Source organism: Cryptomeria japonica, chromosome 3, assembly GCF_030272615.1.
Source record: "Cryptomeria japonica chromosome 3, Sugi_1.0, whole genome shotgun sequence".
Taxonomy (NCBI): Eukaryota; Viridiplantae; Streptophyta; class Pinopsida; order Cupressales; family Cupressaceae; genus Cryptomeria; species Cryptomeria japonica.
The window spans coordinates 268522279-268537932 of NC_081407.1; the positions used below are offsets into that span (position 1 = coordinate 268522279).

At 35.9% G+C, this 15654-nt stretch overlaps 1 protein-coding gene across 9 annotated transcripts in view; it reads left to right on the forward strand.

Moving 5' to 3' along the window:
* Window positions 1-980: 980 nt before the first annotated feature.
* Window positions 981-15654, forward strand: part of LOC131053336 (protein SHORT HYPOCOTYL IN WHITE LIGHT 1) — a 66177-nt gene continuing 51503 nt past the window's right edge. For 3 of the 9 annotated variants that reach the window (XM_057987934.2, XM_057987926.2, XM_057987929.2), the window contains exons 1-2: window positions 986-1368; window positions 2040-2231. In XM_057987934.2, the coding sequence (XP_057843917.1) occupies window positions 1168-1368; window positions 2040-2231 (393 nt within the window). In that variant the 5' untranslated portion in view covers window positions 986-1167. Of the gene's footprint in view, window positions 1369-2039; window positions 2232-15654 lie in introns of all 9 variants that reach the window. The other 6 variants (XM_057987925.2, XM_057987932.2, XM_057987931.2 and 3 more) reach the window with 4 other exon arrangements.

Consider the following 15654-nt stretch of genomic DNA (forward strand, 5'->3'; position numbering starts at 1 on the left):
CACCACACCAAATTTCTTCCCTTGGGAAGAGGAACTAGATCCCAAGTGTGATTCTTCATCGGTGAAGAATACACCTCTGCCATAGCTATATCCCAATCATGGATACTTGATATATCTGAAAACTTCTAAGGATTGGGAGAAATAGCTTGACTCACAATAGAAACCACAAAACATTGCGAACAAGTGTGATGAGAACTTGAAGGACATTTGACTAATCTCCAACTGCATCAACAATATTGCAGACCCTCTTAGGAAGTGGTGGTGGAGGTGGCAGGGGCTCAATTGGAACAACTTCCTCATCCTCAAAAGACAAAGTATCCTTAAGAGATGAAGGAGTAGGAAGTGACAGAGTAGCTGGTAACATGGATAGTCCATCAAAGGATAACGCTCATCAAACTAGACATCTTGCTGAAACAAGAGCTCTCTAGAAATATGATCAAACAACTCGTATGCCTTAGAATCCTCATAGTAACCAACAAAGATCAGAGGTTGGCTCTTCCTTGCCAAATCTAAACATTCAAATACATTTAATAAATGATTCAATGCATCAAACAATATCTCTTATCTATTTTTTACATTATGCACATTATTTGATATATTGAATCAATTATAAAATACATTAGAGTTTCTTTTTAATACAATTACTATTTATTGTGTGCAATATTGAAGCCATCTATTCTCAAAAACATAAAATCTGCAAATCACTATAGATTTTTACTGGTTTGATCCTCTTAATTTAATTATGTTATGCAAATTTGTATTTTTGATCAGATGTCCTTTTGTATGGAACAGCTACCGCTGTGCAATATATACTTAAAAAATTAACTTAATCACATTTATAAATATTTTAATCTAAATATACTATTTTCTATTTAAAATAAAATAAAATAAAATTTTAATTTAGAAGTGGGTTTCCCAAATAACTGATTTTGAGCACTATCCTCCCTTTTCTAAGTTACGTACTTCTTATTCTCTGAATAGAAGTCTGAGCGGCAAGTAATTCCCAACTTTAAAAAACCCCAAAAAAAGCACCATGTCAGCTAAAGAAATGTCGTACGTGGCAAGGAAATCTATATTATTCTACACATCAAATTGTTCTCTGCTGTTTAAGCCACTCAAATCTGTCAAACATTCATCTCTGTAAAACAACTGTACAAGGAAAAGGAAATGTCCGTGTTTTTAATGAGGCCGATGCCATTAACTTGGCAAAGGTTGAAGCCCATCACAGAAGTTTCTTCTAATTGGCGGACAAATGATTTTTGCGCACCGCCATTTGATTATTCTACCTGCAAAACTCCGCTTACATTGTCTTACCCGCGTTTAGGGTTTCATCCTCAGGCAATCTGGAAAGTTCCAAATTATCGTGGAGTAAGTTTTCTGTATTTTCTTTAAACATGTCGTTTTTTTGTCTTTTGTCTTTGGGGTTACAAGCTTGGAGATTAGTTCATTGTAAAGCCCAATTTCTTGGTATATCTGGAACCTGTGAAAGAAATAGCTGATCACACAAACTTGGTAAGACATATATTCATGATGGTTGATGGTCTTCCCCTTGGTTCGAAGAAACAGTCCATGCCACTTGATCTTGATGATCACATTCCTAAGATATCAATTCTGCATTGGGCTAGAGTGTAAATTGTTGAACTTAAGGCTACATTCCTAAGATTTTACTACCACGCTTGTATTCCCCATTAAACATAGGTGTACATTCCTAATATTTGATACCTTCGTCGTGGTGGAATTCTCCTTACTAAACTTATGGTCGCATTGCTGAGGTTTTAATTCCTAATTTATAACTTTTAATTCTTAAAATTAGAATTTGCTTAAAAATTCATATATAATACATATATTTATTATTTTTGAAATGGGATGTGGAAAAATATTCTGCCTTTAATGTTCTTCCCAATGTGAATTTAAAAGATGATTGTGTAACTCAGATGCTAGGAATGAGAAACAATTATCAATGTTATTTTAGGATTTTGGGACTACAACACTCAAGACTTGGAGGTGATTGTTTGTATAATTTCCTTTCAAATAAGCAGGGAAGAGACATTTTTGGTGAGAGAAAAGCAGGCGCCTCTGGGTATGAAGAGGATTATGATTCTGATACAGAGGATGAAGATAGGAGCCTTGATTTGTTTGTCAGATTTGTTCACACTATATTCAAAAAGGTATCTAGGAGAGCAAGAAAAGCAGCCAAATCAATATTGCCACCTACAATATCACCACAATTGGTTTGTATCTAACTTTTAAAACTTCTGCAGGATTGGTCTTTGCATAAGTCGTGGCACTGTAGAGGGCCTTGTGTCTAGTAGTTGAAATGGAAGGATTTGATTTTTGAGTCTATCATGTTATTTCTTGTCAAGTGTCCTTACTCAATTTAAGAGATGATGCTACATACAAATTCCACTTATCTCAGGACTATATGGAAGAATATCTCAACTCTTGGTTTGCTACTGTTATAATTTCTTTTTTATATATGCAAGCACACATGGGATGATTATGGACTGAAACTTATAACCATATTTTATGCCAGCATTAGCAGAACCACACAGTAATCCAATCAAATAATGGCTATAGTGCAGGGAATTTTTTAGGAAACATAAAAATTTGGAAAAAAAATCTAAACAGTTTTCATTTTCTGTAAGATCTTTTATGTTTTATGTAACGAATACTCAAAGAAAAATAAATTAAGAGGCAAATCGGCATTCTTATTGGTGACTATTTTTCGAAACATTTGAAAAACAGGCGATTCCAAACACTAGCCCCTAACATATTTTCTATTGTAGTGACTATTCTTGCACCCAAGAAGCATCCTTGCTAATAAAATTAAATGTTTGGTTAACCCCAAATTTAGAGAGAGTATGTCCAAATATTACTTGATCTAGTGTTGGGATCATTAATGCCATTGGCCTAGGTTTCTCCAAGAACCAAATGCAACCAAAGCAAGAGTGATTGCTTTCTTAATTATTAAATCTCATCCCTATCTTAAGTACTTTGGAACAAGTTAACAATTCTGTACAACAAGTGGGATGATATGGTGATGCCTTATAATATCAGTGCGAAGAATTTTTTTAATACCCGGTGATTATGTTGTAATGCTAAATAACATTGCATAAAACACACAATAATGAAAACTTAAAAATGTGGAAACATACATAGATAATTACACCTTAAAATCTATTTTTCATTCCTTAAAAAAAACTCACAAGGCAACCTCCACAATTGTTGTTAACTCACAGCTGCATGGAAATTCACTATACTCAGTATATTACAATTTCTTGATTTTGCTCCTATCTTTATACTAATTTAGCTACGAATCTTGTCTTCCAAAAGAATCATCTTTACTTACAAAAGCATCTTTATCACTTATAAGGATGAGATGGAAGACAAGTCTAAATCATTGAAGAATAATTACACATTACACTTATTTAGCTAAATAAAAGACTTTTAGTTTAATTGCTAAAGTGAAATACAAGATAGACTAAGTGAAGCTGCTTGAACTTGTTAAAGTAGAACCAGAAACGTAAGACACAGAAATCTGAAACAATAAACTTTCACAAGAACAAGATACACAAGAATTTATCCTGGGAAAACCCTCCACCTGAGGGTGAAAACCCAGCCACACCAAAAATCAAACTTTTATTGAAGGCACAAATTTGAATACAAAGCTCTCAAGCTTAATCAAGCAAGGATCTAAACATGATTGTTTGCACTTAACAATCAACAAAATAAGTCAATAACATCTCAGGAAAACTGATGGTTTCTACCATACAGCTAGCACATAAGCTCTCTGCAATATGAAATACTCTTACATCAATCATATATGAAGAGAAGATACAGAAGCGCAGATGAAGATCCAAAGCTTCTCACACGGATGATCTCATAAGCAAATATATATATCTCGACTCCCTTATTAATATCTTGCACACACCCGACAACCTGCTAATGCTACGATATAAAAGAACAAGGCTCGAAGATATCTCTTGACGGAGGAAGACGGAAAGCTGAAGCGCCATAAGCTATCGGCAGTTACAAAGTGAGCCTTTATATAAACCGGTTTTCAAAAGAGCCACATAGGCGATGAAACAATTTGAACCTCTCAACAGATGAAATAAGAGGAGGAAAGAAACCGCTACCAGCACACACGAGGCTCCCACGAAGCTGCAAGTCATACACACAGGTCGGTGACGGTTATCAAGGAAGCAGTTACCCTTCCAGCTATGAAGAAACCCAAAGAATCAAACGCAAAACTCAAAATTGTCGAACAATATAGATTCACAACCATCGCAGGAATAATGAAGTCTCCTGCAGGTACGAATATTAACAGAACTTTCTAACACATTCACACTAAAAATATGTAGAAGTTCCTATCCTAGCTAAAAATTCAACTCCCCCTCTTAGTGAGGAGGAATTCTACACCAATCTATTAGCTACCTGTTGATCTAGGCTCTATGATGCTGCTCATCAATGCTATGTATTTAGAAAACTTTTTCAGATGCTTACTCTCCTTGAATGTGCTCCTAGGAGTCTCAACATGCTCCTGAGCATCCTTCAATTTCTGTGTGAATCATTGAGTTCTTTGGATAGAACTGGAAGGGGTTGAAGTTTCTCCCTTCTCAATTAAAGATTGTTGTCTTGAACTGAAAGCTACTAGCGTCTTCAGAGACCCAGACTGAATCTTCAGAATTTCCTACTCTTCATCCTTTGTCACTAGAAAGATCCCATGAATCTTCTTGTATGCAAAATCTTCCTCAAACTTTACATCCATATTGACTACTACTTTCCTCTGCTCCGGAACAAAAACTTTGCAAGCCTTTGAAGTCTCACTATAATTTACAAATAAAGTTTAAACTCTTCCTGTTGGAAGCTTCCAATTTGATCCTTTCCTCTATAGGTATATGGATATAAATTGGGTAACCAAAGATGTGGAAATGATTCTCACCTCTGGGTTCACAACATTGAATGCCTCTTTTGGTGTCTTGTCCTCCAAAATCCTGTGAGAGCACTTGTTCTTGATATAGACTGTTGTAAGACAAGCATTTGGCCAAAGAAACATTAGTGAGTCCAGGTCATGAATCATGGCCTTAGCAGCTCCTATTATGGCTTGATTTTTCTGCTTTGCAACCCCATTCCGCTGTGGGTTGTACGGAATTGTCAATTCCCTCTTTATCCTTGCTTTCTTGCAAAAACTGTCAAACTCCTTGGACGTATACTCTCATCCATTGTCTGTTCTCAAGACCTTGGTCGTCTTGTCTATTTGAATTTCAAGTAGAGTTTTAAACTCTTGAAACCTATTAAATACCTTAGCCTTGGTCTTTGAAAATCAGATCCATATCTTAAGGAAACATAATACATGCTTCCCACAATTGATCCTACTGACATCAGTCCACACATATTTGAATGCACAAGTCTAGAATTTCTTTAGACCTATGCTCGTTGCTTGGGAAAGCAACCGTGAAATGCTTGCCAAGCATGCATCCTCTACATACTCTCAGTTGTTCAATACTAAAATTTTGAAGTCCTATGACAATCTCCCTTAGAATAGGCCACTTTGTGGTGCAAATGCCCCATCTTGTGCCATAACTCACACAAATTGTCACTGTTGTAAACTATAGCTTGAATTGGCTCACCCTGTAACTTGTATGGATTTCCTTCTCTAACACATATTACCTGTCCAATATCTAACTTGATCCCTTCAGACTGATAAGAACTCACTGATTCTTGGATTCTACAACATAGCTCTTATCCACCAGCATGGAAATTTATAAAGTAAATTTCTCTTGAAACTGGGAACAAACAATTTATCATCAAACTCCAAAAAGTTACCTGATTGCAGCTGAAAGGGGATTGTACCAACTCCTATGATTGGATCCTTGGCATCATTACCAAGCTCTACTTGAACTCTAGAGTTATGTACTTTTAAGTTGGTAAGATATTTCTTGGCCGATGTCATATGCCTAGAAACCCCATTGTCAATATACCAAGCATTCATCGGAAATGTGCTGGCAGAAAGACAAAATACCTTTGAGAAATCTTTCTTAAATTTAGCAGCAAATTCATTCACTTGAATACCTATATAGGCTGCCACTTCCTCCTATTGTTACTTCCCTTGGTTGTTCTTCTTGTTTGGACACTTGTAATGTCCCCTTTTCTTCAAGTGATAATTAATTAAATGTTAAATAGTCCTTAAGTCCTATGGGATTATTTAAATTTAATTAATTAGCAACTGGACATACTTTATTTTGTAAAGTGACTTTATAATAATGTCAGTGACAAATTATAAAGTCAAGTCACTTTTGAGAGGAAAAGTAAATTAAAAGAGAAATAAAATAAAGTATTACTTTCGAAAAGGAAAAGTATTCAACCTTTTCCTATCACCGTTCCTCCTCATCTTAACCACCTTCTCTCTTAAGCCCAAGAGCAGATGCTTCACCCCTCTTGGCTCCATATGACAGGTGTTAGGCATCCACTATGGAGTGGCGTACTTGAGAGAGAGTCCCTCTTTACAATGAACCATTTATTATATTTATTCAATCCATCACATTATGATAATCAATTACATCTGACATAATTATCATTTTATATTACATTTCAACAGTGCTGTGTATCGGATTATCATCAAAGTTTCCTGTTAGTGTTACTTTGTATCAGCATTTACCACTTATTGTCATTATTTCATTATAATCAGTTTGTTATTCCTTATATTATAAGAATTTATAGTATTACCGTAATTTGTGTAACCTGAATCTGATTGTATTATGTATTCCTGAGATTATGTGCAGATATATATATTTATATGTTATGTCTGGCAGTACTGTTATTTTAATGCTGTTGGAATAAATAGTTAAATTTACCTTCCCAACTTAATATGATATTAACTGTCATTGACTTGATTAAGAAAATCTTAATTTATATCCATTGATGCACAGATCTGAAGTTGATTATGTATATCATACTGGCTGATATATTCCCTAATGCTAACTCAGAAAATTCATGCTTATACGTACCCGACACTGGACTTACCCCTGTCTTTATCCCTGCTGGCAGACATTACCATTCTTTGCTTGCATATTCCTCAAATTGGTATGGGGGGGAGGTATTTATCCTACCCCCATCATGGTGGAAAGCCACGATTATTCTATTCAGTAGTGCCCCTCTTTGAAGAGTCGCTACCCTCTTATCTGACGGGTCCCTCCATGAACCGATGTGGAGGCCCATCCTTTTCAAACCACCGGTTAAGAAAGGTTATCGGGTCTTTAGGGAAATTGGTCAACAAGTATAATAAATGTTTTAATATCATTCAGCATTGTTAATGCAAATAATATAATGTCTATTATTAATATATATATTATTACACCATTTTAATAAAATGTACATTGTTAATATAATAATATTGTTCAATATATAAAAATGTAAACTAATGTACATTGTTAATATAAAATGTAAATTGATAATATGATATCATTTTTTAACATCAATGTATATAATATAATTTCAATATGATCTTAACATATTTTATGGCAAAAATTATATTGATTATTTCTACTATAAATGGAGGGACATGACACCAAGGTTACTAGGTTGTACATGGAGGGTGAGGCAAGAAATAAAGGAATGCCAATAGAGACTATGCAACCTAGTATGGCATTGCTTGTCCAAATTATAGATGTTGAGATTGAAAATGGAGAGGTATTTGTAGCTAGTGTACGATGTTTGTTATTATGTTTCAATAATATTGGCTATCCAACTATGTAATATATTTTTTGTATTAAATGTTTGTCGGCTTCGGGTAGTTATAAGCATTAGTTGGTTGATGGTTTTGTTCCTCTTGGCAATCGTCGGGGCTTTTAAATAGATTGTGTATCATCAAGAAAAGTAGTAGGATCTAGTTGAATAAATTCCGATCCCTGGCTGACCATCTTTGGTCTTCTTCTGTAATAATTTCATGTGTGAATAAAGATATATTTTACTCCTGTATTTGGTATGCATTGTCATTTCTATTATTAATTTATGTATTTATTTTATCACATAGAGTAATAAACATTTGGCATTGTTATCTTAAAAGAAATCAGGTAAGATTTGAGTGATTTGTGCCCTTAGATCCCAATAAAGGTGAGAAAAAGCCAAAAGGTGGGCAAGACCAAGAGATTAGGCAATCTTTAAGGATCATCAAGCAAAGGGAATGAAGGAGAAGTTTATGAGAAACAATTAAGGAAAATACAGCTGTATGATTCTTCCCAAGTCGGAGCCCTTCTTGTGAACGTAGTCAAGTTGAAAAGTCAAGATAACCTTCTCTAGACGAGAGAAGTTGGGAGACAATGTCACGTTCTTTCATAGAAATGTACGAGAGTAGCCTTCAGGGCATTGAAAGGTTTTCAATTGAAGGAGGAGTTGATCCAGGGGTGTATAAAAGAAAATTTGAAGGCAAAACAAGTGTAGGAAAGGCTGAAGTTGAGGGAAGAGTTTAGGATTCCTACGTGACCAAGAGTGTGAGAGAAGCACCTAAATGTCCGAATCAAAACTCCCTAGCAAGCAAAATTTTAGGTGCTAGGTTTTCATCAAAATAAAATCATGGTAAGCCCTACTGTGAAAACCAAAAGTTGCCAAGTTTGCAGGCAATGGATTGTAGGATCTCGTTAGGCACTGTAAGACTTGTGAAACAATTTGGAGAGAAAATGGGCAAGATGATAAAGCAATCTAGCTATGATATTTTCCAGCCATCTTGCAAGGTGTAATGATTGATTGGTATATAGAAGTTGACCAAGCCTTTATAAATAAATAGGAGAGATCAAAGAAGGCCTTCAAAGAAGAGTTTAAATTGCTCTGTGATGATATTGAAGTAGAAGCATAAATGTACAATACAAGACAAGGTAAGCACAAAAATGGATGAGCTTATAATTGTAGACTTATAGAATTGTTGGTAAAATTGGAAAGAGAACCGACTGATGGTCTATAAAAGTAGTGGTTCATTGAAGGTTTACTTCCGTCATTAAGAAAAAAATGAAGGTAGTGTTGATGCGGGAAATGTACACGCTAATCTCTCTTGTCAACACAGATAGAATACTGAGATAATCCCATTCTCTCTTGCGTAAGGAAGTTTATAGTGCTACTAAGGATGATCACAAGAAAACAACCTCGAGGTTTATAATGTCAGGTCTCGAGTGCTTAGGATACCTCAACGGTAATGTGTTTTGCTGGTAAACATGAGGGGACTTACAAATATTGCAATTAGCTGGTCTGCATCTGTTGATGCTTTGATTCTCAGACTGGGAAAATAAAAGCAAAAGGAATAGGGTTTAGGAATCCTATGGACAATAACAGTTACAGTTAGTGCTGCGGGTAGACAAATTTCACATAAACTAGTTCTTGTTTAGCCAGAGATATGCTCACAACTCCATCGGAATAGTGCAAGCTCCAAGGGATAAAAGGATTTTCAGACTATGGATATTCATTCGAACACCCAATTCTGGTGCAGCCTGAAATAAACACCCATAGTTGAACTAAGAACAATATTGGGTTCAGACTAACCATACATGGAGACCTACAATCTGCAAGCCCCCAATGGTATGAACCTGAAATCAAATCGGATACCTTCACACTTCACCATTAAAATCATTAAACACTAACTAGCTAAATTGATGAAAAGAAACCATGCAAACAAAAGAAAACAAAATGACAAACACCATACTTCAATGTTTATTTATTTGTTTCAATTGCCATTACAACAATTTGTGTCTAGCAGTCCTATTCTACTTCTACTTCTAATCTGTTAACTTCACAAAAAAAAAAACTCTTAACTATCTAACCCTTTACAAAGAGAGGGGCATTGGCCTTTTATAGATTTTACATTTTGGATCAATGGCCAGGATTGAGACCATCTAGTGGCTCATATCTGCCTTCTAGAAGCCTGACAGCTTTAGCCCATGTCTAGTAATTCTCATAACTTCCCAGCTGTCCCTTTTCAACCACTTCTTTAGCTACGTGCAACTATTCTCAATCTGCAAATAACTAACCTATGTCCCCCTTGTTTTGAATTACATTAATGGGGCCCACAAGTAGTCATTTTTACAAAAAGCAATTCTGTTTTACAAACAAGTTCAATTTTTGCTATTTCCAGCTATGTATTTCTTCTGATTCTGGATATTTCTATAGCATTCTGAGTGTTTTGTTGTCTTTCAACTTGTTGCCAGTGGTGGTATCTCCTCCTGTCTCCCCACGGGTGGTTTTGCCTCCCTGATCCTCACATGACGCCAATCATCCTGCATAGACAAGCAATTGAAGGATCAATCACTCGTTCATTGAATTGATTTTTTTAAATGTTTGCCTTTTGATATCATACTAAGGGCGAGAAAATAAAAACGGACAACGTTTTATTTCTTCAGGCTTGATTTCTTTGATTTGGTCATTTGAAACAAACGAACCTTACTAATAAAGACCTATAGCATATGTGGTGCTTTCTTTGGCTTGCATAGGAGCGATGATTAAACAAGAACAACCTTGCTCTCTTTTCATATCAAAACACTGATCTTCCTTGAGGACTCCGTTTGCGTTTTAGGGATTTAGGTGGACTTCTCGAGGTTTGGCTCAGTGTTTGAAGGCATAAAAAAATGCTGTGAATTTTGGTCTTGCAAGGCCACTTCTTATTTTGATGCCTAAGACTTATTTCATGCCTTTCACTTGCTAGAGGCTTTTCGGTATTTTTCTTGGCATATGTAAGGTGTGATAAAAAAAATGCTTTGGCTTTTAAGTCATTCAAACCCTCATTTTAAACAAACTCCCTTTCTCGTCATTTTCATTGACACTATGGCAATATTTTTGGTGCATGACTGAGGTGATTTTTAAAAAAGAAGTCTTGGCTCTATAGAAGGCATGTGATCTTTATTTCATGCGCTTGAACTTAAATCCCGACTCTTTTCGGCATATTCGTCGGTCTTTGAAGGGCGGTTTTATTCTAAAACGATGGTAAAACCTTCGATTCATGAAAGATTTCATCATATTGCAATGTATAACTGCGCCTTAGCCATTGCGAGATGATCTTTGGTGTTTATTTTGGTATTTTAGGAGGCTTGCGGTGACTGAAAGTGATTTCTTTTTGCTTTGCGTGCTTTAAGCAGCTTGAACTACATTTTGATCTGGCAAATGTTTATGAACCAAGCCCTTTCGGCATATTTCACGGGGTTAGCAAGACAAACAAAAACCTAGACAAAACCCTATTTTGCATGCCTACAAAAAAAAACGTGACTTAAATTGGATTACTTGCCTCCTCTATTTCGGTATATTTTTCGGCGATGTGAGGCACGATGGGGAAAGCGCTTTGAAAGGCGATGTTAAAAAAAATGCTTTGGCTTTCATGTAGGCATATGAACTTTATTCTAAACGCCCAAACTCAGGTTTTGGTATTTTGTTCGGCCTTTTGGCAAGAGGGAAGGCAAAAACCAAAAGCTCTTCGTTTTGAAGAATTCAAACTTCATTTGCCTCAACCCACTAATACTAAACACGGCTTTTGCTCGGGTTTCTTTTCGGCGATGACTCTCCACTATGCTTTCCCACGCCAACATGTTAGAGGGAAGGGAGGGGGTTCCTGTCTTTGAGATGGGGGTGATGTGCATAGCACAACAGGTAGTACCACCCTTGTCCTATTTGAAGCCTACAATTGGGCGATGGACATAGAAAGTGAAGATAAAATGTCCTCACATAGTAAAAGGAAAACAAAGATAGAAGGTCGGATGACAACAATGATAGTGAATCAAGAACAATGCAAATACTTTGGAGGGACATGCTCCTAATGATGAAAGAATTGAAGGTGGAGAAAGAAATCAACAAAGAAACTAACAAACTATGGTGTACTGAATGCAAAATTGAGGGGCACACAAAAGGTAATTGCCCTAGAAAGATGTTTTGTGAGATTTGTCAAGTTATGGGTCATTCAATAAAGGAGTGTCCATACAATTTGAAGGCTAGAAGTACACAAGAACTCTTTATGTAGGGAGAGCAATCCACTCTTTCAAAGACACAATGCATCTCTAGAGAGTTATTGAAATTAAAGAGGAGATCGAAGGAAAATACAATATGACCCCAAAGGATGTCCAATTCATGACTTCGGAGAAGAATGGATGGAGAGTCAAAGTTTAATGAAACCAAAAGACGAAAGAACTTTGGAGTTAGTCATGTTTGGAGGATGAAACAAGTTCTCTCCGTGACCTATTTCATTGGCAAATGGAGGATTATGAGGTATTTCCATTAAATTGTAATTTTCTTGAAGCTACAACTCTTAGTGAAGAGCAACTAATGAAAGAATGCAAAGTTATGCATAGTATATCTTAGATTACCAAGAGCAAAATATTTAATGTCGAGTGTGCAAATATTGGTCAAGTCAAATCAATTTCACAAAAAAATTATAGAAAAAGAAAAGAAAATTAGAAAATAAAGAAACAGTGGAAAAGAAGAGGTGAAGATATTGTTCGGCAAGTGAAGGAGAAAATAATAAAATGCTTGATTAAATAATTACATAAAAAGCCTGATTACATAGCTTGACTATACTAAATGGTTAGATTATGTTGTATGACCAAGCTACAAAGCGCAATGGGCTCCTAAATCTCTTTACATCGTACAATGACATTTGGTTTCTCTCAAATATAAAGTACGACATCATTCCAATGTACGACTCCACCCTCTTTCCATCACTCTTCAAGTTGATACAACAAAGGTATATCGTATGACAATTTCAAGGAGTAAAGATTGATATCATATTGCAGGTTTTTTACAAGGTACGACAACACCATCTTCATACCATATGACATCTTGTTCAAATTGTACACCTTACTATCCCACTCGGCATACCGTACAACAACATTCTATTCACATTGTATGAAATATAGGGAAGGCTCACATTGTATGTCCTAAACACCACTTATCATTTAGGGCAACTTGGATGATACTGTACAACATCATTCTCATGGTGTAAGGCATTAGGCATTTTATTTCACCGTACAACCAACATTTCTTCTCATTTTACGACGATGTCATTACTATATTGTATGACCTAGTTACATCATCTAGCTTGGTCAAAGTGTACAATGTTGGGTATCCCTTTTACGACATCATTTCCTCATTGTACGATGGTTTGGTTGCATTGTCATACAAACACAATTCGCCATCACATGTCAATCAACCATTGTACAACAACGTTCTTCCTTGGTTGACATCATATGTCAGTTAAACACTCCAAATTCTCTACTTTTTGGCTTTGTCAGCACTATTTTTTCCCTTGACTCGATTGGGGGGCGTTTCCCCTTGACCCCCATCAAATTCATTTGATTTGCCAAGTACTCTCATGGTTTGAGTTTGCACAGTACACTTCCAAGTCTGTCTACAAGTCTTCATCTACAATATCATTATCAATCTTTCCTAATATAACTTTATGTTTACTTTTTGTCTAGAAGACGACTTTTCTTCTGGGGCGGATGATGTAGTTAGTGTACAATGTTTGTTATTATGTTTTGATTATATTAGTTTTTTGATTGTATTAATTGTTTGTCAGCTTCAAGCAGTTGTAAGAATCCATTGGTTGACAGTTGTGTTTGTCTTGGCAATTGTCGGGTCTTTTAAATAGATTGTGTATCGTCAAGGAAAGTAGTATGATCTAGTCAGAGCCACTTTGATCCTTGGCTGACCATCTCTAGTCTTCCTTTGTAATAATTTTATGTGCGAATAAAGATATATTTTCTCTTGTATTTGGTATGCATTGTCATCTCTATTATTAATTCGTGTATTTTATTAGATAGAGCAGTAAACATAATCTACCAAGGGAAAGAAAAGTGCTATTGGTGTTGTAGGGATGTGTAATATGCAATTAGGGGAAACGTTCGAGTCTTCTATTGCTAAATTTTTCTTTGGGCATGCCATGCCATTTCATGCAGAATGTTTTTCTTCTTTTAAACAAATGTTCAAAGATACAATTATTATCAGTTCCTTATTTGCTCCGTTAGAAAACATAAGCTATGAACTGCCCTCCTTGATAAAGAGTATTCTAAGGTGAGTTTAGTGATGAAAGATATGAGACAAACTCTAGATAAAGGATGGTTGCTCTATCATCATGGATCGGTGGACTAATCTAAGACATAGGCTACTCATCAATATCATTGTCGAATGTTCTGGTGGCTCTTATTTTTTAGGGCTATCGATTGTTCAAGGAAGAGGAAGGATGCAAATTTGCAATTTCAAAACTTGAAGGATGCCATAGAATAGGTTGGGCTCTCTAATCTTGTACAAGTGGTGCCTAATTTAACTTGTGTATGAAAGTTGGCTTGATGGTGGATGGTGTTTACAAATACATTTTTTGGACCCCATGTGTTCATATGTTGAACAATGCATTGAAAGACATTGGGAAGGCAAATTGAATGAAGGGGTTGGTTGCATAAACGAGAGACATGCAGACGTTCATTTGCAATCATTACATCTCATTTGCTTTGTTGAAGATTTTTTCAAGGAAATAATTTCTTAACCGTGTGGATACTAGACGTGTTAGCTATTTTATTTTCTTAGAGAGGATGCTTGAGGGTAAGAGACTCTATACTTAATGATGGTTAATTTAGAGAGGAGTAGATGGTTAGAGGCGAGCATGGTTGAAATAAAAAGTGTGAAACAAAAAATCCTTGATGATTGGTGGTCCACAGTGAAGTGAGAAATCATTGATTTTATTATTATATTGTTAAATTGTCAATTATATGATTGTTTCTAACTTGTAGATTTTTTGCATTCTTTGTAATATCATTCACTCTATGTGTGCCATTTGAGTCTTAAATCTTTTTTGAAATATTAATATTTGTAACTTTTTTGCAGTCTTGCAGATATGTTTGCTTCTTCATCTAACTTGTTGTGTGGGTCATAACAGATGGTGATATAGATTCTCTTAGTGTTGGAGAGATATATGACATTTAACAACATGCTTGGGTAGATGAAGCAAGCAATTCATTATAGGGATCCCAATTGGGGATTTTATGAGGAATATATTAGGTCTACTGTGACATGGTAGTATAAAACTATGAATGCCTCGCTTTTATATGGTAGCCTATGCTATAAATCCCACATGGTATGTAGCAAGGCTTGGGGGAGTACCTTCATATCATGGTGAAGAGTTGAAAGATGGGTTCATAAAAGCCCTTTGAAAAATGTATAGTGATAATGAGTCTACTTTATTTCACACATAGTGGCTATTCTGTGTCAATCTCCATGGTTCAACATTCAACAAACCAAAGACAAGGACGGATAGAGCTACATTGGCTCAAACCAACCCTATTTGATGGTGATATATGTGGCATGGAAAGGATTCACCAAAGGTGATACTTGCCACTCCCCTCCTTTCATAGGTTCGTAATTCCTTTTCTGCAAAGAGGAGTTGGTCTACTTACAACTTAATCTAGTTAGTTGAGGAATAGGCTCACCTCTTAACATGTGGAGACATTGGTAGCCATGCATAGTGCCTCGTGGGTTTAGGATCAATAGAGTCCTAAGTATTGCCAAACTCCAACCACATGTTGGGATGTTGATCCTAAAGATGTCATACAAGTTGAGGAGGCATAGGGGGGATTGGTTGGCGTCCCATTGGAAGAGGGAGCTCCTTGTATTGGCAGTGACTTAGATTTAAATTCTGAT